Below are 21,103 nucleotides of genomic sequence, written 5' to 3'. Positions count from 1 at the left end.
TCCCTCTGTTCATTTGACAATTGGGGGACAGGGAGGCCACACCATGGAGAGACGGAGCCCAGGCCTCTGGTCTGTTCATTCTGCACACCCGGCCTGCCCTGTCCAAGGCCAAGACACAGGCTGAGACAGACCTGAGAGCTTAGGGTCAGAGGGCTCAGAAGCTCAACCCCGGGGTGGGATGGGGTGGAGAGTGGCATGTTCGCAGGCTAATTAGACCTCATTAGAGCCTCTGGGCAGCAGGGGCCAGGACAGAGGGACACCTGGTTTTCCAGCCCTGAGCTGTCATAGAGGAAGCAAGACTTGTGTCTGCCACCCGCTGCCCCACAGTTGTGCCCCTCAAAGCAGCCCCAGCCCCATCTCCACTGACCCCCTCACCTCCCAGCAAACTGATGAGGGCAAAAGCTGCCCTCAGTAGCCACCGAGTCCGGGCTCAGATCTCCTCCCACGATTTGCTGTGTGGCTTAGAGGAAGTGTCCCAACCTTTCTGAGGTCTAGTTGTTTCTCTCTTAAGTTCAAGCAAAGGCATTGCATAGCCACTCTGTGGGTAGGCACCAGGCTGCAGCTGTGTGCGAGGTTAAGAGCACAAAGCTTTGTGTTGAAGTCTGAAAATGAGACCAAAATGCCGGGGGGAAGGGGGGAGGAAGACCTGACTTTTGGGGGGCTCAGGCAGAACTCCCCAGAAAGGGAGATAAGATGAGATCCTGCTATTGAACCATATCCGCCCTAGAGAGTCGCTTTGACCTAGTTTGTAAAAGATTGGAAATAACCTAGCTGCCCGTCCCTGAGGATCTGCTGTACAAACTCAGGTTCCTGCAAAAACTGCAAAGCAACGTTTTACAACGACATTGAGCTCTCTGTGCAGGGTGCTTAAATACAAGCACAAATCGTCCGCAGCTCTTCCCAGCAAGGGAGGGGGTCTGTCTCTCCAACCTTTGGATTCTGGGGGCTTGATTTGCTGGTGAGAATAAGGCAGAAATGACAGTGTGGGCACTCAGAGACTAGTTTGCAAAGGGGCCTTGTGGCTTCCGCCTGTGTCCTCTGGGAATGCTGCCCTGACACAAGGAAGCTGGACCAGCTTCCTGGAGCCCGGGCAGCCCTATGGAGGAGCACTGAGGCCCCCCGCCGACAGCCAGTGCCACATGCCTGTGCACTCTGAGGGCTTCAGAATTTCTGGGGAACCCTGCAGGCGTCTGGGGCCTCCCGCGTTAACCCAGGAGGGACTTTGCAGCCAAACTACGGAATCGTGAGAAATAATAAATTGTTTTACGCCACCGAGTTTGTTACACAGTGACAGGTCACTAAGACGTGCTCACGGAGGCCGTGGCAGATTGCACAGGGAAACACAAGTTCATCACGATACATACAGTACAATGCCATCCAATTAAAATAATAAATTTTTAAAATATCTTATTTTCTATGCTTTTAAATGTATAGAGAAAGATCTGGAAGGACCTGGGATTGAAGATAGTGATCAAAGGAGCCTGTTAGCCTATTCTCATTTGAATATTTCACAAGGAGAGGTAGAATCGTTCATATTTTACATTTAATATTATATGAAAAGTTTAATATTTTATAAGGAGTCAGAGGACGAGAAGGCCAGAAGCACACGGGCAGACACAGAGGCAGATTTACAGAGATGAGGGTGGCGTGGGGGGAGAGAAATGAAGACACGGCCACCTGGCCATCGAAACTGGATCCCCACTCCCTGCCCTCCTGGACGCAGCATAAATCCCCAGCCCGCACAGCCAGCAGCCAGCCCATAATGCCATCCGGCTCCTGCCTGGATCCCGTCCTTCTAGTTCCCGCCCGCAGTCCTTGCAGGCCTCAGGACGCTGGGCAGGGGCTCCAGCCACCAGGCCAGAGGCCAGCCCTGCTGCACATGCAGAGGGTCACCACGGCCCACAGCTTCTGGGTGCTGGCTGAGAGGCCTCACGTGCTGTCTACCAAGGCCCCGCTCTGGGAGACATCACTAGAGCCCCCAGCACCTGGCCAGAAAGGGGCAGACCCCAGCTTGAGCTCAGACCAGCCAGAGAGCCCCATGACCCCACCCCCATTACAGATTCTGGGGTCTCTGAAAGATGGATAGGAGTTTGACATTGGCGATGGTCAGCCCTGCCTCACAGCTGCCTTGTCTCCAAAACAGCTTTTGTAAAGGAGGGGTAACACCCCTTCTGGCTCACTTAGCCCTCCCCGAAACCCTCTCATTATCCCTGTTCACAGATGATGACACTGAGGCCCAGAGAGGCTCAGCAACTTTTTAAGGGTCACACAGCCTCCTGCACCTTCTGCCCCCCACCTCCTATACTCCAAAGCCGCCAAAGCTGACTGTCTCATGGGTGCAGAAACTAAGTCCCAGCTGAATGGGTGGGAGATCTCATGTGGCAGGGGGCAGACAGAGAAGGGAAGGGATCCCTGCCCACCAGCCTGGCTCCAGTCAGGGGCTGGGAGGGAGCAGGTGCCCTTGCTCTCACACTGCAGGTCCATTCCTGCCACCAAAAGCCAAGAGGAGACCTCACTGCAACTCCCCCGGAAGGACTGGACAAGGCCTGTATCCTGCGACCCTGTGCCACAGAGCCCAGAAGGCTCCCCCCAAACCCCCGCAGCATCTGGGCATGCCGCTGTCTGTTTCTGCATCCCTGGTTCCTGGTGAGTGAAACAAGAGCAATCCAGCTCTGCGTGGACTCAGACAAGGACATGGATGTAAAAGGAAGAAGGTTCCGTGAATGGGAAGCTTTGCAAACGCATGTGGATCTTGGATCCCCAGGGATGTTGGTTTGAGCTCAGGGTCAGCCCAGGCTGAGACAGTGTGACACCCCAGATGGCCCTCCTGCTCCCCGCTGCTCTCAACATATCCCTCTCCAACTCCAAGCCCACGCAGAGCCCCCACTGTCTGCAGAACCATTAAACTAGGAGCGCCCGGCTGGCGTGGCCAGGAGGTCATGGTTCGATTCCCGGTCAGGGCATATGCCTGGGTTGTGGGCCTGATCCCCAGTGTGGGGCCTGCAGGAGGCAGCCGATCAATGATTCCCTCTGATCATTGATGTTTCTATCTCTCTCCCTCTCCCTTCCTCTCTAAAATCAATAAAGATATATTTTTTTTTTAAAGAAAGGAGAAGACTAGGAGCTAGAGGGTAGGAGGTCTCTGGTGCCCAATAAATTCTGGCTACGGAATGAGGGCCCTCCTGTCTTGTCAAGCTTTCTACCTCTATTCAGGACCCAGGTCAGCAATCTGGGGTTCCTTGATCCACCCTGCCAGCTCCCGCCCATCCATCAGGGCCATGCCATGCTGACCAGAGCCAGCAGGGGTCAGAAATCACCCAGGAATGAAGAGCCGGGGGGCAGAAAACAACCGTCCTGGTGTGCTGTACAAGCCAGAGGGATTGGTATTATTTCCATGTTACAGACGGGATGCTCTGGGTCACACACTTTGGGTCACACACAGCAGGGACCCAGCACAACCCCAGGGTCTGGATCTGGAGCCCAAAGCCTCAACTGCTCTGTATGCACTTTTGCCACTGAGCACCGGATGGCCCCACACCCAGTTACAGAGGGGACACCACTTGTCCGGGGCCATATTTGAGGATCTCAGGCCACCTGCCCCCAGAGCCTGCCTCCACCGGCTGAAACAGCCCATCCTACACATCTTGCTGGAGAACGAGGACCAGAGGAGGAGTGCTCTTAACTTTAGAAATAATTATGACCACAGCAGGGCTCCTGCTGGCTTTCCCAGGCACGAGCATGCAGGGTGGGGAGAGCCCATGGCCGCTGCTGGACCCCCTCCCCACAGGGACGTGGGAAAACCCCTGGGCAAGTGGCTACATCCCTCCCTCCCCAGCCCCTCCTGTGGCTTCCCCATCTGGAGCCATTCTCTCCTCCCAGGTGGTCCATCTCCATGGTAACATCTCTACCTCAGGTGGTTGTAACCTTGGCAACCAGGTAATCTTGCCGCCCCACTGCCTGGGAGGCTCTGACTCCTAGCTGCACCCTCTTCCCACGCTACCCCTTGCTCCCCATGACAGCATCCCTCTGGGGGTGCTGAGCCCAGAGAGGACACCCAGGAGTTGAACTCACCTCCTCCTCTTCTGAATGCCAAAGTGCACATTCTAGCCATTTGCTGAGCACCTACTGTGTGCTCCAGGGACACGGCAGTGAGCAAGTTAGGAGTGGTCCCTGCCCTCGGATGGCTCACACAGGCGACATTTTGTAGGAAGATGCTGGCCAAGGACAGAAAGGAGAAGATAAGCAGTGGTTTCAGGAAGCAGAAGACCCTTCGAGGAAAACAAGTACCGCACTCCCTCCTCAGGCTCCCCAAAACCCCACCTCTGGGAGCAAAATCTACCACCCCCCATGTCACTGGGTCACTGTTCATTCAACCAATGTGCATTGCACGCCTATTGCGTGCCTATTGGAGCCACAGACATTTTTTAAAAGGCACATGATAAACAGGGTAAATCAGTAAATTACAGAGTATCTTAACTGGGGGAAGTGGCGAGGTGGTAAAAATGGGACCGAAGGAGGCAAGGGGAGGAGATGTGAGTCAGAAAGGAATCTGCGGGGATCTGGGCAGATGTCTGGAGGAAGGGTGGTGCAGGCAGTGGGAACGGCCATGCCAAGTCCTGAGGCAGCATGTGCCCGTGGCCTCACCCTGCTCTTCAGCCAGGCATCCAGAGCAATGACCACAAGCTGGGCAGAGCCACCAGCACCCCTTGGTGTCCCTCTCTGTCATCAAAAGTGGAGTTTTTGCCCTAACCGGTTTGGCTCAGTGGATAGAGCATCGGCCTGCAGACTCAAGGGTCCCAGGTTCGATTCTGGTCAAGGGCATGTACCTTGGTTGCGGGCACATCCCCAGTGGGGTGTGTGCAGGAGGCAGCTGATCGATGTTTCTCTCTCATCGATGTTTCTAACTCTCTATTCCTCTCCCTTCTGCTCTGTAAAAAATCAATAAAATATATATTTTTAAAAAGTGGAGTTTTTACAGCTCTGGAACATGGGTATTGTTCTGGTCCCCATATTACAGATGTGGAAATTGAGGCTAGAGGAGAATCTCCCATAATCCCACAGCCAGGAAGTGGCAGAACCAAGATTTGAACCCAGGCCATTGTGTTGGTTACCCGCCCCCCTCACCCTGTAGGACTCACCTCCAGCAGCCCCTCTTTAGGGAAGCACCCCTCACCCCCAGCCTAAGTTGGGCACCGGGTATCTCTCTGAGTTTCCCTCCCCACTTTATGATTATTTTGTTTGTCTACTCCACTCCCCTTCCGTGGCAAGTCCCCCGTTCCCTCCCAGCATCTCTCCCTCCTGGCACATAGGAGGTGCTCAATAAGCTTTCCTCGAGAAGCAGGCATCAGGAGGAAGAGAGGGAAGCTCGGAGAAGAGAAGTGACTGTCCCAGGTCGCATAGCTCATCCCAGGTCACATAGCTTGTCCCAGCGATGACGTCTCTGTGCATGGACTTGGGCTGGTCTTGGGGGTAGGGATGCATGAGGGAGGGGTGCTCAGGTCCCCTTTCTGCACTTTTGGGGGCCGGGGGGCCAGGAAGGGAACCACCCACCTCTGCCTGAGGGGGGCCTGGCTTGTGCCTCCTGGGACGCAGTTCCTGGGCCTTGGGCCAGTGAGACAGTCTGGGCACAGAGCCTGCTTGAGTCACAGGTGGCTGAGCTGATGCCAGGCCACCATCGAAGCAGCTGGAAGGACGCAGTGGTCAGGGAGGCTCGGGGTGGAACAGTGCAAGGTTACAAGCCCCCAGCCCTCAGGGCAGCCAGGCCCGCCTTGAACCTCTCCCTTGGGTCACATGGCATCTCTGAGCCTCAGTTTACTTATCGGTGGCAGTGAGGCACGAAGGGCCTCTGCTAGGATTTAGAATGGAGACCAGCACACAGGAAGTGCTTGGCCATCGCTAATAACTGGGGCTATTAGCATGATGGGGGATGCCCGCCACCTGCCTCAGTAACATCCTGGCTCCCCCGCAGACTCCACAGTGTGAACCCCTGACCAGGGCAGCACTCACTCCTGGCCAGTGCTGGGGCAGGTCCCATCCTAGAGGGTCAGGGCACCCACTCCTGGTCCGATTTCTGCCCTAGGTCCTTCCTACACGGGAGCCAAATACCCCAGCCTGAGAGTCAGGAATAGGGACGCGTCACCCCAGTGTGCCATGATTCTAGGGTGTCTGCTCCCACAGGACACCTTTCACCAGGCAAGGCAGGCCCCTCCTGACATGAGGGTCCCAAGCATGGGGGCCTCCACACTGTGTAAAAGCAAGACTCTCATTCTCTTGCAAACATCCTTGAGCGCCCTCATACTGCACAGGCCTGGTGAGGACTCAGTGGTGGAAAAGCCCCATTAGTCAGACAAACACAAGTTATTACCAAATGGCCAAGAAAGCTCACGGGGGGGGGGGGGGGGGGCGGGGGGGGGGGACATTGCAGCCAGGCCGAGGGAACAGCACGTGCGAAGGCTCTGAGCCTGGAGAGGGGATGGCATGTTTGAAGAAGAGCAAAGAGGAACTGCACTGGGAGCTGAATGAGGGGAGGGAGGGAGGGAGGGAGGGAGGGAGGAAGGCAGGATAGAGTTTAGATGAGATCCTGGGGGCAATAGGGAGCCAGAGTTGGTTCTAGAGGCTGTGGTTACGCGTCTTCTGGGCAGCACATGGGGAATGAGCCTGGAGCTCTGTCCTGAGTCTCCAAGAGGCTGGGGCAAGTGTCCAAGTGCCAGGTGGTGAAGGCCTGGACTGGGAGCATCCAAGAGGGGTTAGGTCCCAGAAGGGCACAGTTTAGGGTGCCTGCGTTCCCTGCACCACAGCCCCACCATGGCCACGGGGGTCCTCAGATGCGCCCCAGCACAGGCAGGGAGCACACTGAGGCCCATTCATTTCTGGTCTTGGTCCCCAGGCCTCACCATGACGCCTGATGCACGTCCCGGCACCTGCGCGCATATGTCCCCGCGCGCCCACGGCCCCCAGACACCTCCAGCCCGGGCACCCACAGCTAGCGAGCAGGCTGCGTGCACAGCCCCGCGCGTCCCCGCGCCGCGCACCGGGAGGTTGGTGGCGGGCACGCGCCGGCGGGAGCGCGCACGGCGGGCCCGGGAGGCGGTGGCGGTGGCGGTGGCGGTGGCGGTGGCGGTGGCGGTGGCAGCGGCTCGTGTCGGCTCCAACGGCCCCGGTGCCGCAGCCCGCGCCTCGTCCGCGGCGGAGCCGCCCAGGTGAGTGGCCGCGCGGGGCCCAGCGACCCCACTCCGCCTCCGCCCCGCAGCCCCCATTCCCGCCCGGGAGGCACTCGCCTCGCGCTTTCCTCCCGGGCACATCGCCCCTCGCCAGGCCCCCGCGCTCCCCCTGGAAACTTTGGGGGCCACTCACCACGCTAGGGTTCCCCCCGCCCCTCCACCCGGGCGCAGAGGGATGGGGAGCCGGATGGGCGTCTCTTTGGGGCAGTGAGGACGCCTGGCAGAATGTACCCCCTCCATAGGTGGAAGAAGGGGGCACCAGCCGGTTAGGGAACAGGGACAACAGGATGGAGGCTTCAGTCCGCTCCTTCCTGTCCATCTCTCACCAGGGTCTGGTCCAGCGGGTGGGTGGGTGGGTGCCAAGCTGCCAGGAAGGTGAAGGGGCATTTGGAGATCTGCTCCATCCTTGGGCCTGGAGACAGCTCAGCCTGTGGGAGGATTTTGGGGTGCAAGGCTGAGCCCCTTGCGCTGTGGGCTAGTGTCCAAACTGCACCAAGGATGATGGGAGACTTCTCTCCATCCCCTGAAGCTGGGCCTCTGGGGTCTGGCCAGGGGAGGCCACGGAGCCCCATTCAACAAGTTGTGGGGGGAGCACCCCGTGCCTTGATCTGGGCAGAGAACAGACCCAGCCCTTCCTTTGGAGAGCACCTTAAAACTGCTTTTTTCAACATGTTCCCTGGGAACTAAAGACTCACATACCCTAGCCCCCCAGTCCTGAGAAATGAGAACTTTGGGGGCTTGGGCCCCAGAACCTGCATTTTAACAAGTGCCCCCTGGTGAATTCGTGTGTGCACAGAGATGGTTGAGAACCTCTTGCTTCTGGCAAAGGGGGAGGTTGGAAGGGGGCATCTGGCGCCACATGGCAGCAGGCAAGGGTGCCTTCTGGGGTTTGATGATGGGGACCTTTGGGGCTAACAGGGCTGAGGCCTGGAGCAACCCAGGAGGGCTCCGTGGAGGAGGTGTGGAGGTGGGAAGGCTGTGGTGTGTGAGTGCCCAGAGGTGGAGAACTCGGTCTCAGTGTGGATGAGGCCGTGGAAACCAGGTGTGCCAATGGGGAGGGGGTGGTCTTTGTCTGGCATTGGCACCCAGGTGGGCTGTGGGCTCATTGCCTCCAAGCATCAGCCAAGTGAGACAGGAGCTGAGCTGGAAGACCCTGGGAGCCTACCAGGGGCTCCCCCACAGACGCAGCGCTCACACTCTATCTGGATTGTGTGGGGTGACAGGACGAAGCCACCCAGCCACGGGAGGGGGTTCAGAAGGGTTAACCCAGCCTTCCTCCTCCTGCTGCTCTGTTCCCTGCCCTACCTGGCGACTTCTGGCAAAGAACAGCCCCGCTCTGAGCTCCAGCTCTGAGATGAACATGAGCACTGGATTTCCCTCCCACGAGCGGAGACAAATGGCCACGTATCACGCCCGGCCTGGTGCTGCTGTACACTCGGTGCTCCGTGAACAGCGGACTGATATTACCCTCGTCACTATCACAGCAGCTCGGCCTTGCACCTGCCCAGCCTCAGTGTGCTCACCTGTAGAATGGGGGTGGTTGCTCCCCGCCGCCCCCAGACGAAGCCCAGGACCTGGAGGTGCCTTGCCGAGTGGGAACAAAAAGCAGATATGAGGCAGCGGCTTGATTTCTCACCCCACAGTGCTGTCACTCGCGGCGCCCCTGAGTCACCAGGGAGCGAACTCTCCAAACACAGCTTGTCCCAGGTGGGCCCGAGGGAGCCGCCCACCAGCGTGTCAATCCTAAGCTCAGAAGAGAGCCCACTGCCCTCCTCTCTCCAGCAGGGCTCTGGGATTTAGTGGAGAGGAACTGACCTGAGACCCAGGCTCAAATGTTGACTCCCAAGCGGAGTTATGCCGGGTGAGCCAGGGACCCTTCGGACCCTCCGTCTCCTTGTCTCCAAATGGCCTCCACTATTCCCGCCCTCAGGGCTGGGCAGGTGGGCAGACAACCTCAGTACACAGTGGGCGGCCTCCTCCACCTCCCACAGGCGGGCAAGGAAAGTGGGTCTGGAGGCCCCCAGGCCTCCAAGGGTTAACAGGGACTCACAGCAGACGAAAGGTAATTAGGGCTTAATGAATTATCATGGATGAGAGCGTAGATCTGGGACACAGGATGACCAGTCCTGGGGCATTGGCAGTGTATCCCCCAAAACAGGCCTTGGAGGGCCCCCACCTCCCAAGTCTGAAGTTTGAATGAGGGTGCTACCAGGGCCTGCCAAACCATGCTCCCCTTGCCCCCTCCAGTCCCAGTTGTGGGGTGTGAGGGGGCCGTGGAGGGTGGTGAAGGGAGGACAGAGAGAGAAGTACCCCAGGGACAGAGCTGCCAAGCTCCCAGCATCTATTCACCACCCCTCGCCGGTCCTCCCTGTAGGTTCAGCCGCTGCCTCAGCCTGGCTTGGTCTTGCCCAAAGGGGTCTTCAGCGTCCCCTGTCCTGGGAGGGGAGGGGAGGCTGTGACCCCTGTGGCCGGGGAGGGAGGACGTCCATTCAGAATAGAGAAGGTGGATGGGACGGGGCTGGGGTCCAAGGAGAAGGGCTCGGGTGCCCAGCCACGGTCTGCCCCCCCTTGTGCTGAGAGCTTCATGGCACATTCATCTGGGCCAGCTTGGCTTGGAGGAGGGAGGGGTCTGTTTCCGGGTCCTGCCGTGGTGCACAGATTGCGGGGCCTCTCCCTGGGTAGGTCCCCGCACTTCAGCTGATGCCGAGGGCAGACCCCATGGGGAACTTGGCCCCTTCCGCCTTCCCAGCCCCTGAGGCCGGCATACAGGCCACTTCCTCTTCAGTGCCGCGGAGACCCTGTGTGTGTCTCCAGTGGCTGCTGTGACAAGTCAGCACAAATCCAGTGGCTTAAAACGACACAAAAGTACCATCTCACAGGGTCAGGGGTCCTTAACCCGGTGTGGGCAGTCAGGTCCTTCCTTAGGCTCCAGGGAAGCATCATTTTGGCCTTTTCCAGCTTCTAGAGGCGCCACATCCCTGGCTCGTGCCCCCTCCCTCCATTCTCACAGGCAGCAGTGCAGCCTCTCCCATCCCTGTGTCTCTGACCCTCCTGCCTCCCTCTGGTGAGGACCCTGCAATGACACTGGGCCCTCTGGGGTACTCCAGGGCCATCTCCCCCATCCGGGGTCCACTCATCAGCAAACTTAGCCCCCTCGCCAAGCCAGGTCACATTCACAGGCTCCAGGAAATTAGGACGTGGGTGCTCTTGGGGGGCTGTTGTTCTACTGACCACAGACCTCACCTTCCCTGTTGATTTTCTCCATAGCAATGCCCACATGTGGTCTCTAACTCTTTCTTCTGTTTCTCACCCATAGACAGGATGATGGGGGTTTTGTCTGTTTTGTTCAAAGCTGTTTCCTGAAAGAACTAGAACAGCACCTAGTACATACTAGGTGCCCATTAAGTGCTTGTGGAATGAATGAATGAATGAATGAATGAATGTGGCAAAGGCTTGACCAAGAGCAGAACAGGGCCTAGGACTCAGTTCCTGGCCCTGTCTGGCACCCAGTGGAGACTTTTCCAGATACAAGTACCTTCTCGGTTGACTTCTTCTTTTTTAATATATTTGTATTGATTTCAGAGAGGAAGGGAGAGGGAGAGAGAGAGAAACATCAATGATGAGAGAGAATCGTTTTTGACTTGAGCACTTGAAGTGCACCCCGTGTAGGCCAGGATGCCACTGTGCTCAGGGCCCAGGACAGAAGAAGGGGAGACCCAGAGTGCGGGTGGGTACCAGGGTGTCTGCTCAATACCACACAGCGCCCAACACAACCCCCTACAGAGAATGCCTGGCCCCCATGTCAGCAGTGCTGTAGGGGAAAGACCCTCACACACCCCCAGTCCCATTCTGCGAATGGGAATACTGAGGCAGAGAAGGAAGAACATCTGTTGAGTGCGGGGGTATGAGCTGGGGCCTGTGCTGGGTGCAGATAGGGGTGGCTCTGGGGTGTATCGATGGTGGAGCTGATGGCACGTGGAGACCTGGGGACAGGTTGGCTGGGTATGTGAGAGAGGACTTTCAGTGATACCGTCCCGTGTGAGCGAAAGGGGGAGCAGGGATCACTACTGTTCCCCGGGCTGAGGTTGGGATGCTATGGGGCCTCCTGGGAGAGGTCAGGGATGTGACTGGATCCTGAGGCTGGAGCTCAGGGGAGACATGGTGGCCAAGACACAAAATCAAAAGTCATCAGAGAGGCCCTGGCCGGGTAGCTCAGTTGGTTAGAATGTCATCCTGGTACACCAAGGTTGTGGGTTCGATCCCTGGTCATGGAACATACAAGAATCAACCAATGAATGCATAAATAAGTGGAACAACAAATCACTGTTTCTCTCTCTCTCTCTCTCCTCTCTCTCTCTCTCTCTCTCTCTCTCTCTTTCAGAAAAAAGGGGAGGGGGTGAAGAGTCATCAGTGAACAGTGGTACTTAGTCATGGGAGGACAGGAGGAGAGGCCCCAGGTGGGTGGCAGGTCTCTGGGGAGGGAGGAGGTGTGGAGCCCTGCAGAAGCAGGACTGGAATCCAGATCCGATTCTGATCGGGAGCTGCGAGTCTTGGTCTTCTACCCCTCGGTAAGGCCCAGCCTCCAGGGAGAGGACAGGGAGGGGCCCTTGCTGGCTTGGGGTGCCCAGCCCTTTAATCTGAGAGTGGCAGGACCTGGGGGCATCCAGGCATCTTGGCTGCAGTCCGCACACGGCACTCCACCTGAGACCACCCTCCTGCCTGTCCTCCCAGGTTCAGGCCTGGCCAGTGTCGGGAAAGTGAGGGAAGGGGGTCCTGCAGGGAGAATAGAGTCCCCACTTTCTCTCTCTAAGAACCAGGCATTCCCTCAAGGTGGGGGGGGGCAGAACCTTAGGGGGGAGCATCAGAAGCTCTAGGCCAGCTTCAAGTCCCCTCCCTGCACCCCCCGACCCCCCATAGAGGAGATGACAGGGCCTTGCCTGAGGGTGAGGTTAGAGTTGACAAACTGGGTCACAGCTTGAGTGGCCCCCCCGCCTGGCCCGTGGACCAGCTGTCCTCTCATCCTGGGAGTAATTATGGAGCTGAAGCTCCAACGCCCCAAGGGTTCTTGTTTCTTTGGACAGGCCAGGTCCAGAGAGGGTGTGCTTTTCATCCGGGTCACACAGCCCGTTAGAACTGAGGGCTCCCGCCAGCCTCCCTGTGACTGTATCGCCGTGGCTGTGCCCTAGCTGTCCCCACCTTTCATCACTTGAGTACTTCCTTCCTGATTTTGTCCTCAGCCACATTCTATGGCAACTATTTTTTAAAAATTCTCTCCAACTGAAAATTTATGAAAAGTTCATTTTCATCCCCCTGACTGCAGCGCCCGCCCCTCGGCCTCCATGCCCGCCCCGCACGGCCACACTCGCATTCGCAGCGGTGTCCTCTGCCGTGCCCTCCACCGACTGTCCTTCCTGCTGCCATCTGCTTGGCTCCCGTCCTCCGCTGCGTCTTTGCACGATCATCCCTTTCTCAGATAATTAGATCATCGCAGTCCCTCGACACCAGCCATCGCCCTTTTCCTGGACTTACTTCTCGCCACTTGCGCACTCAAGGCAGGAGAGGCTGTTTTATAGCCGTCAGCTCCCAGAAGTTGACCTCTTTGTCTCCGGCACCTGGAAAATGCTCGGGGCACTTGGTACCTGAATTGACACGTCAGGGGCGCCAGCATTACGGTATCTCTGGGGGTGATGATAAAAATGGGTCCAGCAAAAACAGAACTGTGTTTTAAATTGTAGCTGGCTGAGCTGCCGGGACTGTAAAAAAATAAAAATAAAAATAAAAATTAGCGCGTGTTATCACCCACTTAGCCCTGAGACTTCCCCCTGCCACCTCTGATGGGCTGTGTGAACCTGAGCTGGTGACTTAAGTTACTTTGAGCTTCAGTGTTCCCGTCTGTAAAGTGGGGGTGACAGCAGCCCCCCCCCCATGAGCTTGTGTGGGAACTAAAGGGTACGATATAGGTGGAGCCGTTAGCCCCAGGCTGGCACACAGTAAAAACTATAGAAGTGTTCGCCATAATGGTGATGATGCTGATGATGCTGATGATGCATTAAACGAGGATTTATTTTATTTATTTATTTTTGTTGTTGTTGTTAATCCTCACCTGAGGATATTTTCCCATTGATTTTTAGAGAAAGTGGAAGGGAGGGGGAAAGACAGAGAGAGAGAAACATCGACTTGAGAGACACATCAATTGGTTGCCTCCCGCATGCTTCCCAACCAGGGCTGGGGATTGAGCCTGCAACTGAGGTATCTACCCTTGACCAGAATCGAACCTGGGACCCTTCAGTCTGAGGGCCAGCCCTCTATCCACTGAGCCAAACCAGCTAGGGCAAATTAGGGTTGAAATAGCATTTCAGGAAGATTACGGTGGGGGCGTTAGTACAGAAAATAACCAGTGACATTGGGGTGAGACCAAAATAAAGTCAGGGAGAGAACCTTGCAGGGAAGGTGTTTGGCACAGCATATGCAAAGGTCCTGAGGCAGGCTGGTGCCTGGCATGTTGGAGGAACAATGTGTAGGCCGGTGTGGCTGGAGCAGAATCAGTGAGGGGTAGAGAGGGAGGAGGTGAGGGCAGGAAGATGGGGGGCAGGTTGTGCAAGGTCTGTGGGCGCTGGGGAGGACTTGTAATTTTATGCTATGGGTGTGAAATTCTCTCCTGCAGAAAGAACTTACCAGGCAGCTCTGCCCACAAGGAGTCTGTATTTGGGGGGCTGAAAAGTGGCAGCCCTTTACTCCTTGAGACAGAGCCAGGGAGGTGTCACTTCCTCCAGAGCAGGCTGCTGAGGTCCTGTCCCCCATTCCTGGGCAAGGGGGCAGTGCCACATGACCACAGGGAGCAGGCACGGCAGGGACCTGGGAGTGACCTCAGAGCCAGGGACAAGCTGAAGGCGGGACGTTGCCAGAGGCGTGAGACGGGCGGCTGAACAGGGAGCCATCCGTCCCGGCTCTTGTCCCCACCTGGGACACAGCCTCACCTTGTGCTTTCCAGGGCAACAACATGGGAGAGCATGACCTAGAAAAACATCCTCGGAAGGGAGGTTTCCGTGGGGAAGGCGTATGTTCCGTGCAATGCCCAGGTTCGGTTAGGACGATTGCAGTGGGAGAGCACAGCCAGCCAGCTCTTGCTCCCCTCCCTCCGTCTCCCTATTATGCTCCCCAGCTGGCGACAGGCACCTGAGACCTACGGCCTCCTACAGACCAGGGGCCCCTCGATGTCCTCGTGGTGGGACCACATTCTCAGCTACAGGAGCTCTCTCCCCACCCCTTTACCCCTGCTCTGCCTCCACCTTCACGTGGCTTTACTCCCTCTGTGTGTCTCTATACGTGTGTCCAAATTCCCCTCTTGTTATACGGACAGCAGTCATTCCATTAGGTCACCCTACTCCAGTGTAACCACATCTCAACTACGCGCATCTGCAAAGACTCTACTTGCAAATGAGGCCACGTTCATAGGTCCCGGGATCAGAACGTCAACATACCTTTTGGGGGGACCCATTTCTACCCAGTGCAGAGTCCCAGCTCACATGTCACCGTTCCAGGTCTGAAGTCGCCCTTTCACCGACCCTGGTCACCGGGCTCGTCCATCCATGCTGCTTCCTCCCACAGCCTCTATCCGTGCATCTTCTGGTCTCATTACCTGTGGGTGTTTTTTTCTTATTAAACTGTGTGTGAATGGGTCTCAGAATTCTGTGACGGAGTTTTGATCAAACTATTTCCATTAAAAAGTACTTAGTGTTGATGTTCACCGAGCAGGTACCGTGTCGCAGGCACACTTTGGGCTCTGATTAAGACACCCTAGAGCAGCGGTTCTCAACCTGTGGGTCGCGACCCCTTTGGGGGTCGAACGACCCTTTCACAGGGGTCGCCTAAGACCATCGGAAAACACATATATAATTACATATTGTTTTTGTGATGAATCACTATGCTTTAATTATGTTCAATTTGTAACAATGAAAATACATCCTGCATAGCAGATATTTACATGACGATTCATAACAGTAGCAACATTACAGTTATGAAGTAGCCACGAAAATCATTTTATGGTTGGGGCTCACCACAGCATGAGGAGCTGTGTTAAAGGGTCGCGGCGTCAGGAAGGTGGAGAACCACTGCCCTAGAGAGTTTACACCCCAGTTGGAGGAGAAAGGATGTGAAGGGCTTTGAGATACCCTATAATTTCATGAGGTGGTTGGACCCATGCAGACAGGGAACAGGGGGAGGACAAGACAGGCGGGAGGCCTGGTAAAAAAATCTCTGGGGGCCGGGAGCGGGGCATGTAGACCGTCTATATCCCGGCCCCACCAATGTGAGCCCCCAGAGGGCAGGATCTACCTTTGCTCTGCTCCTCAGTGTATTCAGAGCCTGCTTTATACCAAGCACTCAATAAGTGGGGTGGGGTTAGGGGAAGGTACCAAAATTTTTACATTATATTTGTGTGATTCTTCTCCAGTTCAATAAATGCTTTCCTTTGTAATTTTTTAAATTGAGAAAAGTTCACAAAACATAAAATCCATCCATTTAAGGTGCACAACCAGTGCTTTTAGTATATTTACAAGATTCTGCAACCACCACCGCTATCAAATTCCAGAACATTCCATCACCCCAAAAGAGACTCACATCCCCTTCCCAGCCCCTGACAACCATGAATCTACTTTCTGTCTGTGGATGTGCCTGTTCTGGACATTTCTTTTTTTTTTTTTTTCTGTTCTGGACATTTCACATAAATGGACTCACACCCTGTGTAGCCTTTGGTGTCTGGCTTCTCTCACCGAGCATCGTGTTTTCAAGGTCCATCATGTAATGAATGTCGGTGCTTCTTGACTCCTTTTCATGGCTGAATGATAGTCCCGTGTGTGGGTGGTCTGCACTGTGTTCATCCATTCACCCATGTTTGGGTACTTGGTTGTTGCCACATTTTGGCTAATAGAATGCTGCTGCTGTAAACATGGGGGTATCGGTTTTTGTGAGGTTGTGTGTGCTTAACCCAGGAGTGGGATTGCGGGTCCCACAGTAGATAAATGCTGCTCGTGGGCATTACTGGGGCGGGGCAGGGAGGCAAGACTCCGGTGCTAACGCTGCCCCCGCCCCCAGGTGCCCATGAAGATGGTGGCGGGTTCCTGAGCCGCGGCTCCCTAGGCTCCACACCATGACCTGCTGGCTGTGCGTCCTGAGCCTGCAGCTCCTGCTCCTGCCTGCGGCCCCGCCCCCGGCGGGGGGCTGCCCAGCTCGCTGCGAGTGCACCGCGCCGACGCGCACGGTGGCCTGTGCCCGGCGTCGGCTGACCGCAGTGCCTGAGGGCATCCCGGCGGAGACGCGCCTCCTGGAGCTCAGCCGCAACCGCCTCCGCTGCCTGAACCCCGGCGACCTGGCTGCCCTGCCGCTGCTGGAGGAGCTGGACCTGAGCGAGAACGTGATCGCGCACGTGGAGCCGGGCGCCTTCGCCAACCTGCCGCGCCTGCGCGTCCTGCGCCTGCGGGGCAACCTGCTCAAGCTCATCCCGCCGGGGGTCTTCACGCGCCTGGACAACCTCACGCTGCTGGACCTGAGTGAGAACAAGCTGGTCATCCTCCTGGACTACACGTTCCAGGACCTGCGCAGCCTCCGCCGGCTGGAGGTGGGCGACAATGACCTGGTGTTCATCTCGCGCCGGGCCTTCGCGGGGCTGCTGGCGCTGGAGGAGCTGACCCTGGAGCGCTGCAACCTCACCGCCCTGTCGGGGGAGTCGCTGGGCTACCTGCGGGGCCTGAGCGCGCTGCGGCTGCGCCACCTGGCCATCGCCGCGCTGGAGGACCAGAACTTCCGCCGGCTCCCGGGCCTGCTGCACCTGGAGATCGACAACTGGCCGCTGCTGGAGGAGGTGGCCCCCGGCAGCCTGCAGGGCCTCAACCTGACCTCGCTGTCGGTCACCCACACCAACATCACCGCCGTGCCAGCCGCCGCGCTGCGCCACCAGGCCCACCTCACCTGCCTCAACCTGTCGCACAACCCCATCAGCACGGTGCCGCGCGGGTCCTTCCGAGACCTGATCCGCCTGCGTGAGCTGCACCTGGCCGGGGCCCTGCTGGCCGTGGTCGAGCCACAGGCCTTCCTGGGGCTGCGTCAGATCCGCCTGCTCAACCTCTCCAACAACCTGCTGTCCACGTTGGAGGAGAGCACCTTCCACTCGGTCAACACGCTGGAGACGCTGCGCGTGGACGGGAACCCGCTGGCCTGCGACTGTCGCCTGCTGTGGATCGTGCAGCGCCGCAAGACCCTCAACTTCGACGGGCGGCTGCCGGTCTGCGCCACCCCGGCCGAGGTGCGCGGGGACGCGCTGCGCAACCTCCCGGACTCCGCGCTGTTCGAGTACTTCGTGTGCCGCAAGCCCAAGATCCGAGAGCGGCGGCTGCAGCAGGTCACGGCCACGGCGGGCGAGGACGTGCGCTTCCAGTGCCGCGCGGAGGGCGAGCCGGCGCCCACCGTGGCCTGGGTGACGCCGCAGCACAGCGCGGTGACCAGCGCCAGCACCGGCCGGGCGCGCGTGCTGCCGGGGGGCACGCTGGAGATCCTGGACGCGCGGCCGCAGGACAGCGGCACCTACACGTGCGTGGCCAGCAACGCGGGCGGCAACGACACCTACTTCGCCACGCTGACCGTGCAGCCCGAGCCTGCCGCCAACCGGACCCTGGGCGAGGGCCGCAACGAGACCCTGGCGGCCGCGCGCTTCCCGCTGGACCTCACCACCATCCTGGTGTCCACGGCCATGGGCTGCATCACCTTCCTGGGCGTCGTCCTCTTCTGCTTCCTGCTGCTCTTCGTGTGGAGCCGGGGCCGTGGGCAGCACAAGAACAACTTCTCCGTCGAGTATTCCTTCCGCAAGGTGGATGGTCCGGCCGCCGGCGCGGGCCAGGGAAGCTCCCGCAAGTTCAACATGAAGATGATCTGAGGGGCCCGGGGCGCGGCCTCCCCCCAGGGCTGCGGGCTCTCGGTGGCGCCAGGAGATTCCGTCTCTGTCCCCACCAGCCCCTCGCTGGCCTGTCCAATGACACCTATGCATTTCCCAGAGGAGGGGCTGCAAGCTGACTCGGGCAGCACTTCCCTTTTTTTGTAGAGGCCCAGCCACAGGACCTTTTTCATCGGGATGTGTCTTTTGCAGAGTCTTTCGAGCATTTTCTAAGGTTTCCCCTGTCTTCCTGGCCCTGAGTTGTCACTGAGCTGCGTGGGGGGTGGGGGGAGCCTCAGAAACCTAGGGTCCTCACTGCTAACAGTCCCCACTCACCCAGAGGCACACAGCTGCTGCCCCCAGGGCCCCCTGACAGCTCACACCTGGGGAGAGTGTTTATACTCAGGACGCTTGGAGGGCGCACAAAAGCCTATACTGTTCACCCCTGGACGCCCCACGCCTCACACCCAGCACACACATTCACACCCAGGACACAATGAGGCACACAGCTCTACCGTGGAACACCCACACCTGGCACTAAACAGGTGCCCCAGGCTCCAGAGCTCACCCCGGGCACACAGGACTCATGTGAGAGCACAGCTCGCACCTGGGACAAGCAGCCCACATTTGGAACACACCCAGCTCACACCTGAGTCACACATAGCTCACACCTGGGACACAGCCAGCTCCTGCTCAGCTGGCCAACTCTGGGGTTATCTTGGGGGCTGGGCTAAGGTCTTGTTAAGCTGGTCAGGCTCACCCTGAGGGTGCCCAGCACGCTAGGTGATCCCAGACACGCCGGCCCCACCTTTGCCCCTGACTCCCTCCACCAGGACCCACAGGCCCAGCAGGGCAGGCTGCCACTAGGAGAAGCCATTTCACCAGGTTCCTCCACCGCCCTCAGAGCCGCCATCTGGTTAGTGAGCCCACACTATGCCTGGTCCCTGGCCAGGAGCATAGCTTCTGGGGTGTCCTCCAGCAAGCCAGCTGTCGTGACCTCCAATCCCGAGCCAATCCCGTGTCTCCTTGCTCACGTGGGGAATGAGGCCAGAGAATGTGAGCGGCTCTCGGGGTCCCTGTTCCGTGCATTGCAGGGCAGCCATGGGGAGCAGGCCTGGACAGGGGGTCAGGCTACAGGGAGGCCTGGACCTGGTTTGTTGAGAGAAGGTGACAGAAGCACCTTGGTCTCTGCCACTCGAGGTCCAAAGAGTAGAGACTCATAGGCTGTAGCTCAGGTTGAGGAAGTTTCCTCAAGGCCACTGCCCACTGCTCTTCAGAAAGGAGTTTCCCGTCATTGCGGCAGGCAAGCGGGAGCTGAGGCACTGCGGACGTATTCAGACACAGGCAGGGACTGTCCGTGGCCCTGCCTCCCCCAGCCTGGTTCTTGCCCCCACTCTCTACCTCAGCCAGACAACAGTTAAGGCACCGTTGGGGGAAGGGGCACAGGAAACGTTGTGGGGCCTGACCTCGGTCAGAAAGGAGCTGGACTCAAACCAGAAGGTTAGGACGGTGTTCACAAGGACCTTGTAGGAAGGCTGAAAGCCAGCGGTGTTCTGCCCGCTGCATAATCGTGGTTGGTGACTGAGGGCCTGTAAAACCCATCGCCACGTATAGAGGCGGGGCCCATGGACAGGCTTGCTGGTGGTCTTGGTTCCTGGATCCCTCAAGATCTTCTGAGATGAGCCAGAGAGAAAGCCAGGTCAACCCTGGAGGTACTGAGCAAAGGATTCAGACAGAACTCAGAAGGGGACATGGACTGTTCTCTCTGGGCTGTGGCTGGGAATGCCAGAGGCCCCAGTCCTGCCCCCACAATGTGCACAGGCCAGCATGGTGGGGTGGTAGGTCGCTGATCATGGCTAGCCAGGGTGGGGGCTCCATCCTAACACCACTTGTGAGTGAGGGGGTGTCCAGCAGCTGCATACCCCACGCAAGGTGGGCAAAGCCGACTCGTTTTTTTCCCTTAGCACTCGCCTGACCTTGGTTGCCATGACAACCCTGGGAGCCTTTCAAAATGACATCCAAGTGCCTTTAGCATCATCAAGAAGAGAGGGGGTGTGTTCTCGGCAGTGTTAGGACTTACAGAACATCACACAGAGTGGGACCTCCCAGCCCCTCTGCCCGCCCCCCCCCCACATTCCAACATGAACCAAGACACCGCCCCCCCAGACTCCCACCCCATCCTGCTGTATTTGGTTGGAATCATTAAAAAATAAACCAGTTTAATAACAAACCTCAGGTTTTGTGTGTGTGTGTGTGTGTTTTCAAACCTCAGGTTTTTAAAAAATTTTACAAGAGGAGGAGTCGGGGCAGAAATGATGGATGAGGAATAAGGGGCTGCAGGTGTCCCCAGGGGGAGCTGCCTGGCTCCAGCCCCAAAGCTGACCCTGCATCGCGGGACGTTTGTGGAGAGAGAGTGAATGGTGAAAAGTTAGAGGTCGAACTTCAGGAGCATCACGCTGTTTCCAGGCTGCGCCCTGTGCTAACTCCTTTCATGCTGATGACGGCCCCCCGGGAGCTGGATCCTGCTGTGGTCCCATTCACAGGTGGGCGGAGAGCCGGAGGTTGCAGGGAGAGGCAGGTGCCGAGAAGGGCAGGTGGGACTTGCTGTCGGGAACCCCCTGCCCCATGCTTCACCCGGTGGCAGAGCCGTCAGTGGGGGGAAAGGAGAAGTGAGGCTAGTCCACCCCTCCCCACTGAGCCTCTGGAGCTGGTGGCTTCCTCCCCCAGGGCTTGGGGGCGGGTCTCCTCTGACAGAGGCCCGTCACCTTTCCGGTCTCTGGGGCTCTGGGGCAAGGCAGGCAGCCCTCAGTGCTGGATGTCATACAAATACACATTTCATTCTCTCTCGGACCTCCACCTGATAGATGAGAAACTGAGGCACAGAGTCAGGGTCAGGGCTCAGACTCTGCTGGCCTCTGAAAGCCTGTGCTCCTTCTGGAAGGAGCTGGGCCAACTCAGA

General features: G+C 57.8%; 1 protein-coding gene across 1 annotated transcript; it reads left to right on the top strand.

Moving 5' to 3' along the window:
• Nucleotides 1-7,103: 7,103 nt before the first annotated feature.
• Nucleotides 7,104-18,147, top strand: LINGO3 (leucine rich repeat and Ig domain containing 3). Its single transcript, XM_036315608.1, has 2 exons — nucleotides 7,104-7,199; nucleotides 16,314-18,147. The coding sequence occupies exon 2, from the start codon at nucleotides 16,369-16,371 to the stop codon at nucleotides 18,145-18,147; it is 1,779 nt and encodes a 592-aa protein (XP_036171501.1). The 5' UTR covers nucleotides 7,104-7,199; nucleotides 16,314-16,368.
• The last annotated feature ends 2,956 nt before the right edge of the window (nucleotides 18,148-21,103 follow it).

The sequence above is a fragment of the Myotis myotis genome, unplaced genomic scaffold (genome assembly GCF_014108235.1).
Source record: "Myotis myotis isolate mMyoMyo1 unplaced genomic scaffold, mMyoMyo1.p scaffold_m19_p_6, whole genome shotgun sequence".
In the NCBI taxonomy this organism is placed as follows: Eukaryota; Metazoa; Chordata; class Mammalia; order Chiroptera; family Vespertilionidae; genus Myotis; species Myotis myotis.
This window is presented reverse-complemented; position numbering and strand designations above follow the sequence as displayed.

What these genes read in the sequence shown, in the direction of transcription:
- LINGO3 (XM_036315608.1), top strand. Translation starts at nt 16,369, where the DNA reads ATGACCTGCTGGCTGTGCGTCCTGAGCCTGCAGCTCCTGCTCCTGCCT.